Source organism: Theropithecus gelada, chromosome X (genome assembly GCF_003255815.1).
Source record: "Theropithecus gelada isolate Dixy chromosome X, Tgel_1.0, whole genome shotgun sequence".
Lineage (NCBI taxonomy): Eukaryota > Metazoa > Chordata > Mammalia > Primates > Cercopithecidae > Theropithecus > Theropithecus gelada.
In genome coordinates this window covers 41,436,259-41,449,782 of record NC_037689.1, presented here as the reverse complement: position 1 = coordinate 41,449,782, position 13,524 = coordinate 41,436,259, and the positions used below count along the sequence as shown (strand labels likewise).

The 13,524-nt window shown below is 40.6% G+C and overlaps 1 protein-coding gene across 9 annotated transcripts in view; it reads left to right on the top strand.

The window, feature by feature from the left end:
* SH3KBP1 (SH3 domain containing kinase binding protein 1) overlaps positions 1 to 13,524 on the top strand; it is a 357,800-nt gene that overhangs the window by 169,472 nt on the left and 174,804 nt on the right. For all 9 annotated transcript variants that reach the window (XM_025372230.1, XM_025372226.1, XM_025372227.1 and 6 more), the window contains one exon: positions 6,827 to 6,930. In XM_025372230.1, the coding sequence (XP_025228015.1) occupies positions 6,827 to 6,930 (104 nt within the window). The remainder of the gene's footprint in view (positions 1 to 6,826; positions 6,931 to 13,524) is intronic.

Below are 13,524 nucleotides of genomic sequence, written 5' to 3'. Positions count from 1 at the left end.
ACCACAGTTTCCTTATCCACTTTTCTGTTGATGGACACTTACGTTGATTGCATATCTTTGCTACTGTGAATAGTGCTGAGGTAACCATGAAGAGCTAAAAAAGTTGATCTCATGGAGGTAGAGAGTAGAGAGGTTGGTTACCGGATACAAACATACAGTTAGATTGAAAGAATAAGTTCTAGTATTCAATAGCAGAGTAGGGTGACTATAGTTGACAACAATGTTTTGTATATTTCAAAATAGCTAGAAAAGAGGACTTGAAATGTTCCCAATACATAGAAATGATAAGTGCTCAAGGTGATGGACACTCAAATACCCTGACTTGATCACTACACATTCTATGCATGGAATAAAATATCACACATACCCTATAAAAATGTACAAATATTATGTATCAATAAGAATTTTTTTTTTTTTGGCTAGGTGTGATGGCTCACTCTTATAATCCCAGTACTTTGGGAGGCTGAGGCAGGAGGATCATTTGAGCCCAGGAGTTTGAGACCAGCCTAGGCAACATAGCGAGACCCCATCTTTACAAAAAATACAAAAATTAGCCAGTGTGGTAGCTTGCATCGGTAGTCCCAGCTACCCAGGAGGCTGAGGTGGGAGGATTGCTTGAGCTTGGAAGGTCGAGACTGCAGTGAGCCAATATCATGGCTCACTGCAGTCTCCCAGGTTCAAGCGATTCTCCTGCCTCAGCCTCCTGAGTAGCTGAGACTACAGGAGTGGGCCACCATGCCCGGCTAATTTTTGTATTTTTAGTAGAGATCGGGTTTCACTATGTTGGCCAGCTGGTCTCAAACTCCTGGCCTCAGGTGATCCTCCCACCTCAGCCTCCCGAAGTGCTGGGATTACAGGCATGAGTGACCACACCTGGCCAGATCAGTTTTTGTAAACTGCTCCTCATTTTAAATTTGCATGATTGTTTCCTCGTGGTTGGATTTAGGTAAATGTTGTGGCAGAAGTATTCTATAGGTGATGTTATAGAAGTATTCTATAGGTGATGATGTTCTATAGGTCCTTCTCAGTGCAGCCTATTAGGAGGCACATGATGTCAATTTGTCCTGTGATTAGCAATGTTAACTTGGATCACTTGGGTAAGGCTATATCTGCCAGCTCTCTTCATTCTAAGGGGACCATTTTCCTTTTGTAACTGTGGGGAGATAATAATCTGTGGGGAGATACTTTGAGATTTTGTAAATATCTTAACCCCCAACAAGCTTTCGCCCAGTGGTTTTAGCAACCATTGATTCTTCCTAGAATCAATTATTACTATGATGGTTATAAAATGACTTTGTCTATTTCTATCATTTCTCTATTTGTCAACGTTCTTTTGTTAAAAAAAGAGAAAAAAGGAGCTTTCACTTCTCACCCCATAACTATCTACCTGATCTTCTTTAGCTAGCTATCTAGCTACCCATTGAACATATCAATATGGACTCATGAATTTTTTTAATGAATAAATTATAACAAATTCCCTCAGTACCTACTGTATTGTCCCAACTTTGGCCAGTGGAAGCCCTGTCTAGCTGACTCCTGTATCCTTTTGAAATTATCCCTTAGATATTTGAGTACTTCATGAATTTTAGCACAACCAGATATTTTAGTCTCACTTTGTATTTTCTTTGCTCTAGGCTTAGAAGAAGCCATTTTTCTATGGAGACCTAGTTCCTCTGGGGCTGCTATTTAGGAAGGCATCAGTAGTTAGTGAAAACTCCCTAGGCGATTTCAATATGCAGCAAAGAATAAGAGACATAGATTAGAGTCTTCCAAGGGGAAACCACCTGTTCCCACAAGGTGTTTTTTTTTTTTTTTTAAATCATCTGTTATTTGTGGTACTGATTTGTTGCTGAGATTTAGATTTTCATGAGTATTATTCAAGAGATAGCTTTAAATGCAGGTCCCTGGCCCCAACTCCAAAGAATGAGTTCAGTAGTTCTGCCCTGCATTTTAACAGTCTGGTGCAGGTGGTCCCCAGGCCATATGTGTAGAAAATCCCAGAAGTAACCCTGGAAACTGGGAATTAGGGGTTTCTTTTGATTTTCCTCTTTTGCTTTTTATCAGTGGTTTCTCCCTTTCAATATGATTTCAGAATACTGCCACGTTCCCCAGGTATGTGGTAAGGATCTAGTTGATTAATTTGATGGATTATTTGAAAATATCAGATGATTTAAACCCTTGTAGCTTTACTCTTGTTCCATCATGGGGAATTGGGGATGTAAAAAAAAGAGGTGGGGGGGGGTGGGGGTGGAGGGTGGGAAGCTCTATAAGTGTTGAAGTTTTCAGTTGACCCAAAGACTTTTTTCATCCAATACATTATTTGTTATTAGTATATTTTCACGGACACTGAATGAATGGGCCTAGTAAATTTCACATGCTGTAAGATCCTAGGATGTAGCCTCTAAAATATAGATGTATGTGCTGTTTTGGGGACTGGGTCATGACACTATAGTCAGTTTCTGCTATTTCCTTTTCTGAGAAGGCAGTTGCATTGCCTTCCCATCTAACCAGCTTTATTTTATTAAATCTGGGGCCTGTAGGGACCAAGTGCCCAGCAGCTATAAGCAAAAGCTCCTGATTTGTGGTTTTTTGCTTCCTGGTTCCACCTTTCAAACAAATACCATGTTAGTGTAGCTAGTTCCTTCTGTGATCTCAACACCCAGGACTGAGAATGCTTAAGAACAGTCAGATGTGGGAGGGAGATAGTGCTTCTGGAGCTGCATTGCCTGGTTTGAAATCCTCTGGTAGAATATGTGATCTCTATGTGCCTCCAAGGTCTTCTTGTCTGTAAAAAGGGGGTTAGTAATCTATCCCGGAGGTTCAGTGTGAGGATTAAATGGGGTAGCATATGTAAAGTGCTTAGCAGTCTATGGCACATAGCAGGTGCTCAATAAATGTTACTATTTTATTAAACAGTAAGTGGTCACAAATGAAAGATGACCATGGGGTCTAGTGAGAGAGTTGAGGGTGTGCTGACTCAGTTATCATTAGATCGGCTATTGTGATATCACAGTGCTTGTGATCAACTAACCCTTATTTCTCTTAATGCAGTTGTTCCCCCCTTATCCGTGGGGGCTACATTTCAAGACCCCTAGTGGGTGCCTGAAACTGTGGATAGTGCCAAGCCCTATATATACTTTGTATTTACCTATACATACATATCTGTGAGAAAGATTAATTTATAAATTAAGCGCAGGAAGAGATTAACACCAATAAAAAAACACTAATAATAATGTACAACACTAACAATATACTATAATAAAAGTTATGGGAATGTGTTCTCTTTCTCTCAAAATATCTTATTGTACTGTACTTAGCCTTCTTATGATGGTGTGAGATGATAAAATGCCTACATGATGTAATCAAGCGAGGTGAATGATGTAGGTATTGTGACGTAGTGTTCGGCTACTATTGACCTTCTGATGATCTGTCAGAATGAGGATCATCTGCTTTGAGTGATCCTGGATCGTGGAGTCACAACGCTGTCTGTGGTTGGATGTAAGGAGCAAACAGTATCAGTGACTCAGGGGCAGGGAACATCTACAGCGTGGAGACACTGGACAAATGGATGATTCACATTCACAGACAGGATGCAGCAGGATGGCATGAGGTTTCATCACACTACTCAGAATGACATGCAATTGAAAAGTTATGAATTGTTTATTTCTGGAATATTCCACTTAATATTTTTGGACCTCAGGTGACCACAGGTAACTAAATTGCAGAACGTGGAACTGTTGATAAGGGGGGACTACTGTAAAAATTCCACGCCTAGTTCATTTGGACATGAAGGTGGTGGCTCAAACTAAGGGATTCCAAACCTCAGGCATGGGCAAGTCGTAAGTTTTTTTCCTTTAGTTTATGTGAGCTATTGAAATGAGGTGGCATTGTCCTCTCCTTACCTCTTTAAGGAAGGTCAAGACTCACTAGTAAACATCAGTGAAATTCCAGGAAGAGGGAAAAAATGACAAATGACTTTCTCAGACTTCCTTAAGTTTAAGATGGATGAATGCAACAGAAATACAATTTCTCCCAACTTCAAGCATCCCCCTTGAACTGGGTTGTAGGTCAGGTGGTACTGACAAACAAATTCAAATCCGTGACAAGCTATAGTTGAGGCCTCGAAAAGCAGCATTCCAGGAGTTTGGGGCTCTCTGTAATGAGAGATCCATGGCAGAGACCTAAGTGACGTGGTACAGTGTTGTAGGAAGCAGTTGAGTACAGATTGCAGAGAATTTGGCACAAAATGTGAATTGAATTAGTTTATTCAGCACTAGAGAGAGAACTATGAACTTAGGCTAAGGAAATGCTGCCACTTACTAGCTTGGTGACCTGGGGTAAGTCATTGAGTCCTGGATTCCTCATTTGCAAAATGATTGCCCATTCTGGCTTTTATTTTTTTAACTCATGTGGTTGGCAGGAGGAGAGGATGATGGATATCGGAAGTGATTGTGAGCTATCCCAATGCAAGGGCGAATGACTGTGCTTGGCGTCAGGTCAGGTGATCTTTACCACCAGCCATCTCTGGGTCCCTCCCCTGTGCCCTCTGTAGGGCTTACTGTTGGCAGTGAGCTTTATAGGACTTTATGCCATCAAAAGAGTAACAGTCGTGAGGCTCTTAAGAAGGATGGACTAGCCTGGCAGAGAGAAACTAGTGAAGACATCATTCTTCTGACACCAGGCAGGCCTTTATGGAAGTCCGATGCAGAGATTTGGTTTAAGAGCAGTCTGATTATTCTGTTTCAGGTCCTGCATCCATTGGGTTAGTCTTTTCTCTAAGAGTAGATCACTCTCCTTTGCCATTTGTGCAGTGTTGGATCAGATGCTACTTTTTACAGAGGGTTTTTTGAAGATATGAACTTACATACAACCGTAAGTTTTATGGCTTCAGCTAACACTAGATCTTCAGATGGTGTTATTTGAAGTCACTTTGGTCAGGACTTTGACTTCTGTGGTTGTGAGTGTTGGTTTTCAGACGTTTGTCATTTCACTTGTTTCATGTTCAGATTTGTGTCTGCAGAGTTTGCTTTTAACATAACATCTAGCAAATGAAAGCCCTTTAAAGATTGATAGTAGAACTTCATCTTAAGAAGTGTCTATGGGGCCAGGGGAGTTGCAGGGGTCAGGAATGGGGTACCAAGATTGCTTTGTAATCTAGACCTTCTTTGCTAGAATGAGAAATCTGTATCTTTTTTGGTATAGAGTACTTGATTTGCCTTCCATTGTGTGGGAAGCCATGGAATAGTGGTGGTGTTCTTTGCATCGGAATACCCATTCCTCCTGACTTTCCTCCTTGGAAAAGCAAGTTGGAGTGGGCCCTCTGTCCTAGGGAGACCCAAGCCCTCCTTGGGGTTGCACTACTTAGCCTGTTGACAGTGCCATCAGCACCTAGGAATTGGCCTGGAAGCGCTGTGTTTGTTCTTAAGACCCAGAGGCTTGTAATTTTGCACAAAAGGGTGAGAATATTTGTGGAGTCACCAAAGATGTGATTAGACAACATACCGATTCTGAACTTCTGCCCTCTTCTCTCTATTCAACTCTGTTCTTGCTTAGTGAGGTACAGGTGAGAAAAATGGAACAGAGGGAACTAGGCCGCTGGCTTTTGAAATATATTGATCAGGGCACACATCCGATGTAGCACAGAGACCTTCCCCTTTGTATGATGTCATCCTGCATCGGGGCCTTAATGTGCCCTCTGATCACCTCTGCATGGACTTCCTTTCTCAGAGAAAAGATTAGAAAAGAAAAAGAATCCCTGTAGGCAGTACCCAAAAATAATTTAAGCATTTCTAAATGTGTTTCTTTGAAGTCATTGATCCCTTTGGTTTTCTAGGCCATGCAGTGGCATGAAGGAATGGTGTGAGGCGGTCAGCCATGAACGACAAACTTCTGAGCAATGTTGGTCTCACTTCCTATCTCCCATCCGCCTCCCTGGCTTGGGCCTCCACTGTCTGTCTGTCTGTCTGTCTGTCTGTCTGTCTCACCCTTACCCCTATACATGTTCTTTCTCCACATAGTGCACATCTGTGGTGTGGATGTGCTGTGGACAGTTGTGTCTGTACTTGAACCAGCTCTAAGCCAGGGTCTCCCAGATGGGCCACGCTGGGTGAGTGAGATGTTGTAACCTTGAGTGTCCTCTGGTCGAGTGAAGTGTGGCCCTGACTCTTATCTTGATTTGTCTGGCTTGGTTCTGTGTAAGCAGCCAGGGATCCTGTTAATGGATCCCCTGGGACAGAGGGAATAGGACAGACGTGGATTTGTTGAATCCTGTGGGGCATTTGAAATGGTACCAAGAGCAGGCTGAAATCTAATCAGCCTTCACTTATCAGGCTTGAGTTCCCGTATGTTGAAAGGGTGATGATTAGTAAGAAAAAGGCCAGGATACTTTATCTTTCCTTTGCACATTTAGAAAAATCCCCTCTGCCTCGCTAGCATTAGAAGCAGACCATTCTTTTTTCTCTACCACATCACATCAGCTTCCATTAAAAATCAATAGCAGCAAATATAAAGCCCCATCCATGGAAAACCGTTTAAGGCAACACTGTGCTCCAGTGCTTCAGGGGTGGGGTATTTGCCTTCTGCACCAATGGATCGGTTTCTCATATCCATGCCTTTCTGACCCAGCAGCTTTTAAAAGACCAAGAAGCATTGCTCTGCTTTCTACTGCCTCTCTCTAAGAGACCAGGGCTGCCGTGCCTCTAGCCATGTCCCAGAGAGCTATTTGAGACAAGTCAGCTTAATTTGCCTGCATGCCTAGGAAGCCTCTCTTTAAAAATCTAATTTGGGGAGAAGAGCTGTCTCTAAATATTTTGCTTTTCCCATCCAGGCGAGCGACGGAGGCGCCGGTGCCAGGTGGCTTTCAGCTACCTGCCCCAGAATGATGATGAACTTGAGCTGAAAGTTGGTGACATCATAGAGGTGGTAGGAGAGGTAAGCAACCCGGCCGGGCAGTGCAGTGGCCTCGAATGGGCTGTCATAGTCACTGCTTACCCACCCATGAAAACGCCTTGCTGCAGACTCACAGGCTGTTTGGTCTTGAAATTAGGGATCCTCTAGTTGAGTCTCCTGTCTGAGAAAATGGCTTTCCCCAGAGGAATGCCCCCAAGCCAGCTGAGTTCAAACCTGGGGCCATTGGAAAGCATTGTCTCTGACACAGCTTACTAAATACCTCTGAATTTCCAACCCGGTGCCACCAAGTTTTCTCTTCTACTTGAATTGATCATAGACTCTGGGTATCCAGAGTGACCCAGATCCATCTTTAGAGCATGGATTTAGTATTTATTGTGGGGGACATTGTGGATTTAGAGGGCAAAAAAAAGAAGTGAAATTTCTTAGAAGACGTAGTATGTAGCAGATGTGACAAAGTTCTTTAAGCGTTAGCCCATTTCCTCAGCCCACACAGTTTATTGTGTGGGATGAGGAAGGAGGATCAAGAGACCCTAGAAGAGGCAGGGTTGACGGCCAAGCCTGGTCCCTGTGATTGGAGACCCTCACTCTTCTTGCTGTACCACATTCTCTTGTTCCTGCTAGTGAAATGCCCCTCCAGATTCCCTTAGGCCCAAGGGATCCTGGGTTTTAGGCTTAGAACCTTATCATTCATTCTGATTCAACAGTTGTATCTATATGTAGAAACACAGTTTTCTAATTGCTTATTGTTTGCTGATGCCCTCTGACCTTACAGAAACCCACAATTCATAGAAAAGGAAGCTAGAAGTTGAGGAGGACCTTAAGGGAACTGTCATGGGGGTGGAAGTGGCAGGGGTGATGCTAGAAGCCAGATTTCCTAACTCGTACATAACCTAATGTGAGCCTGTGTCAGAGTTTTATTTAACTCATTAATGAAGGGATCTGTAAGATGGTAAGGCTGGCCTGAAGAAAATTGTGAAAGAACAAAGATAATGACTGAAAAAAAATATTTAAGATTGCTAAGTTACATGCATAACTACATAGTGCCCTACAGTGCAATAAAACTGTGACCTTTGAGGTTATCTTTTTTAGGGTACAAATCCTTTGCATTTCTGCTCGTCAAAATTTATTTTTGTTACTACCTGGCAGGAATCATTTGCAGTGCTCTCAGTTTTCACCAGTTAACATCCACAGTAACAGAGTTGTAAACTAGCCTCATAAATAGTAAATAGTGTGCCAAGCAGAGATACATGTCCCTCCAGAAGCAATTAATGGGGTCCCCAGTGTGGCACTGGGAGGGCATGCAGGAACCCCTTTTACCTACTTCCAAATTTTGGATAATTAACATGTCATTCATCCTTTTTTACCCCTGGTGGCAAGCAGGGCACATAGGAGACATTTATTGAAAGTTAAATGAGTGAAAAAAATGAATGGACAACAGAGAACATTTATTTCAGTGGTAGAATGACAAATTTCTTAAGGCTGTAACCATGGAAAGAAATTCCAGAAGAAAAAATAAACAGATGTGACTAATAAGAAAAATGGTTAAGATTTTGGTATGAATTGAAGGTAGTCCAGCTAAAGAAAGACAACAATAAATAGGAAAACATTTGCAATAAATTATGACAAAAGTTATTATATATGTAGTATGTGAAAATATTAGGAAGCTCTTATAACAATGATAAATTATAGATAAATTTGCCATAAACACAGAACCCAGACGGAGAAAAATATCTTAACCACAAGAAAATGTTCTGCTTGGCTGTTAATTAAATAAATACAAATTAAGACAATAATGGGTTTTTACTTATGAAAATCCGAAGAAAATATTTAGTGGTAAGGCTATTGGCAAGGCGTAGAAGAACTGGTGAATTTGTATGTCTGTGTTATCCTTATATGAAGCTATTTGGCAAGGTATGTCAAGAGCTATAAATATCTGAATAACACTTTTTGACTCAGTGATCTCGTTCCTGAGAATTTATCCACAGAAACTGATTGATGATAGAAGAAACATGTGAAACGTGTTAATTACAGCAGTATTTGTGATAATGAAAAATAATCAAGAAGGAAAATTAAGATGTATTTTCCAGGTAGAACATTGTGAAGCCATTAAGATGGTAAACACAGGTTTTTAAATATGTATTTGTTATGATACTTTGCATTGTAATTATCTGTTATATTCTACTAAGCTGAGAGCTTTTCAATGGCAGGGACCTGATTTTTGTCTATTTTTATATTTGTGGTACCTGGAATAGTGCCTGAAACCTAATATGCACTTTAATAAATGCTTGCTGAATAAGTAAATGAATCAATGGAAATACAAAAATAGTTTTTTTGCAAATTGAACAAATCAGAACACAAAACTGCATACACTAGGATAAAACCATGTAAAATATATCTATATGCTTGTGATCAAATACTGAAAGGGAACAAGAATTGAAAATGCTTCTGTCATAGAAGATGACTTTTCTTTTAATGTTGTAATAATGCATTAAGAAAAACCACAAGTCAAGACAAGGAAAATGATTAATACATTTCTCAGAAATATTGCCCACTTTTGCCTGCCTATTGGCTGCAGAGAAACTGAATGTTGATTGCATAAAGGAGAGAGAGGAGCGCTGGCAGAGCTGTTACTGGATTTGCCTAGAGGCTGATAGGCCTTTGCCATCATCTACAATACCAGCCTCCTTTCTATTATTCACTGCCAGCTAAATCCTGCTCGTCATTCTGGACTTGCTTCAAGTAGGAAAAAGGAAAAAATAACCATATAGTCTATGATATTTACATAAAACAAAATGTGTAAAGGCTGGCCTTTTAATCCAAAGTTTTAAAATATCATCAAAAATTCCCCATTGTTCCAGTTTACTTGTTATATTGCAGAGACTGGGCCCTTGTCACTGTATAATATAAAATCTGTCCTTTTCTCTTGTAGTGAATGTTATATAAATGCTAATGATAGCTCTTCTCTAATTCCACTGATGATTAAAAATAAACAGAAAAAGGCAATAAACAAAAACCCCTAAATCACAGAGACAGATCAAGGCAAGAACATAATAGTTTTGCAATACTGTAGGATTAATCTATTAATAAAATATAACATGTATTGTATGTGTATAATATTTTTATTGATTAATAGATGGATTTCTCTAATTTTGCAAAGCTGTACACACACACACACACACACACACACTTTTTTTCTCTTTTTGCCCCGACAGATAAGCCTTAGGAGGATTTTGAATTTACGGACTAGTTTTTTTGAAAGAGTTGAATCAAGTAGGGAATCCTAAAGTCCTAAAACATCTGCCTTAATATCTAATTTTAGCTTAAAATATCAAAATGAATATTCGTTCATCATTTATCAATACAATCTTATGACATAGGGCCAAGGCCACTTCCCTAAATATGGGTTTGCTGGTTTGAGTTCCATCTATCTCTGCATCCATGGTGCATCCTCGATGATTCCCACTGGGTTCCGTCTCAAGTTCTAGAGCCGCACCCCCCACCACTCACCCCTTACCTTCTTTAGTTGTCTCCTTCACACCAAATGTGGCAATGGTTTTTTTTTAAAACCTTAAGATCATTACCTTTATCCTTCCTCACCACCAACTCTTTCTCTTCACACCTGTATATTTTTGTGCAATTTAACCAAATGTGTGCTACCAATAATGAGCAAGAGACTTAAGCAGGTTTAGGTAGAAACAACTTTGACCCTTGGTCGGGTGAACAGCTTGCTCATCTGGCAGGAGCGAGTCTACCAGCCCTGACTGCTCAGCCTGAGCCAGCCTCCAAAGCATGGTTTAGGGAAGGAAGGGAGTGCTTAGGGCAGTGTGGGGATAGTGGAGTTGGCAAAGCAAGGTGCCTGCCAAGAAAGCACCTGCCATGCTTCTAGCTCCTGGCTGGAGAGTGATGGTTGTGCTGTGAAAAGAAATCATCGTTGTGAACCCAAAGGAACCAGACTGCCAATTCAAAAGGAAAGTAGCAGGCTGTGAATTCCTGGATTGATATTTTTAAAGAAATCATTGTGAATACACACTGGGTCATTTTTATCCTGAATGGAGAAGACAAATAAATACAGGCAAAGTTCTAATTATAGGAAGAACAGAGATGGCATGTGAATGAGATTTATAGGAGAAATAGCATTTGAAGGCCCCTGGAATTTTTATGTGGGCTTTTTGGCCTATGATGTGTTTTTTTGTTGTTGTTATTTTGTTGTTGTTGTTGTTGTTTTTGAAAAGTGTATAAGCCACTTTGTTTTTTTTTTTTTTTTTTGAGATGGAGTCTTGCTCTGTCACCCAGGCTGGAGTTCTGTGGCATGATCTCGGCTCACTGCAAGCTCCGCCTCCCGGGTTCACGCCATTCTCCTGCCTCAGCCTCCTGAGTAGCTGGGACTACAGGTGCCTGCCGCCACAGCTGGCTGATTTTTTTTGTATCTTTTTTAATAGAGACGGGGTTTCACCATGTTAGCCAGGATGGTCTTGATCTCCTGACCTTGTGATCCACCCGCCTCGGCCTCCCAAAGTGCTGGTATTACAGGTGTGAGCCGCCGCACCTGGCCGAAGCCACTTTGTTTTTCTATGTTATCTAGAGCCTGGGAAAGGAGCCACTTTTCCTCTTGTGTTGGATTAGCTTGGTCTTAGCCAGTCTCTCAGTCATGGCTCAAGGGATGTTCAAAGATTCTTGTTTTTATGTGTTCTTTATGGTTACTTTTCCCAGTGGCCCCCAGTCAGGCTGGCTTAAAGCCTAACCTGGTTTTGTGGCTTGCAAAGATGATAACTTCCATTTTTGAAGTACTTCTGCATCTTCCTTCTTGTGCCCATAGAAGATTTGGTACACTTAGCTAGAGTTAAATAGGCCCTTGAACTTCATCAGAACTTTAAATCAGTCAGACAACTTTTGTGGGTGTGGATAGGCAGTCCATCCTCATGTCATTTTTTGCCCATGGGAAGTCAAGTTTATTCAAACGCTGATCAGTTAATAGGTGATCGAAGCATACCGAAGTTCTTACCTGTTAAGATATCGCCTTGCTTTAGAAGGGTTTGTATCTCTTTGCAAAAAAAATAAAAATAAATAAATATAAAATATCTGCTTATTGGAATTTGAAAATCCATAGAGCTTGGGCTGTTCTACAATTACTTCTCCAAATAACTTTTACATGTTTACATGAACACCTCTGATTTCCTAATGTGCAGAGATGGTAAAACATTCATATTAAGGAGAAGGAAGCCGTGTTTAGAAGAGAAAGTTGATTAGATTTGAATCATCAGCATACAAAACAGGCCACAATCATATAAAAGTAACATATTTGCAAGTTTAAAGGTATTTATAATAGATTTGCATAGCTGTGGGATTTATCAAATATTTCAGTGCTTACACTCTGAGAGAAACTGTGTTTACTGAGATTCAGAGATTGATTGAATAGAACCTGTCTCTTGAAACATGTTAAGTCTAGTGAGGGAGGGCAAGATATACACAGTTAAGGTAACTGCCTACCCAAGATGTTACCAAAGTGGCAAATGATGGCATTGACGAATGAGAGAGGAATATAAAAATAGGAGTAGTCACAGAAGGTGAAGAAGATGCTTTGTAGAATAGATGAGATTTCAACTGAATATGCAAATGGTGAGTGGTATTTTTGTTAGGTGCTGGAGGAAGGAGGACATGGTGTTAGTAGAGCCTTGCTCTGCAGTAGGGGAGGACCTGTGAACCTTTGGGACAGGTATAGGTTATAGAAAGCAGGTGCTGGTGGATGCAATGAAATGGGTTTGAGATCAAAGTTATAGCGCTGGCCACACTGAACTTTCAAAGGAGCACCTGTTTAAAGATTCCTAATCTAGGGATTTCCCAGGTGAATATATCTCCATAACCATTTTCTCACCTGGAAATAGTGATGGGAGAAAACTTGAGGATCTTGATTCATCAGAAAGGTTATCTTGCTGGCTTGTGTTACCATTTATTCATATTTTTTAATTGGAATGATAGAAAGACCTTAGCATTGGACTCACTTAGGAATTTGGGGACCTGTGGCTGTTTTTGAAGGACAAGATTATCAAGCACTGCTGAAGGAAGTTTCCAAAAGCTCTACCAGAAACCCTTTCCACTCTGATGAAAAATCATGGATGTTGCTCTGTCTTGTTGGGCAGCTGGCCTAAGTCTTAAATAGAAATTGTATATGTTTTCTTAAATGACTTCCCTTCCAGTTACTCTACAGATTTCTCTTTGAGGGCCCCCTCTCATGTAGAATAGCCTTGTTCTCAGAAAAGTGAGGGGAGGGAATGAAAATCAGCTTCTCTATGTGAATGGAATGTTCTGGCCCAGCCAGAAAGAGGTAATCATACAATGAACTACACAGGAACTGGGGGAAAACATTGGTCCAGCCATTTAGGACCTAGATAATGCTTGTTTATATTTGACATAGCCAGCTTTCTCACATCCTCTGAAATTGAAAATAATGTAGGTGTTTATGCCTTCAGGAAATGCCCCCCTTAAAGATATACTTTTTTTCACCAATTCTACTGATAGAAAAACATATTTACCAGAAACAGTTTGTATTTTCAACAATATTTAAAAAGTTAAAATTATGTCTCAGCACATTTATATGAAGTTCTAGAAGAAGTAAAA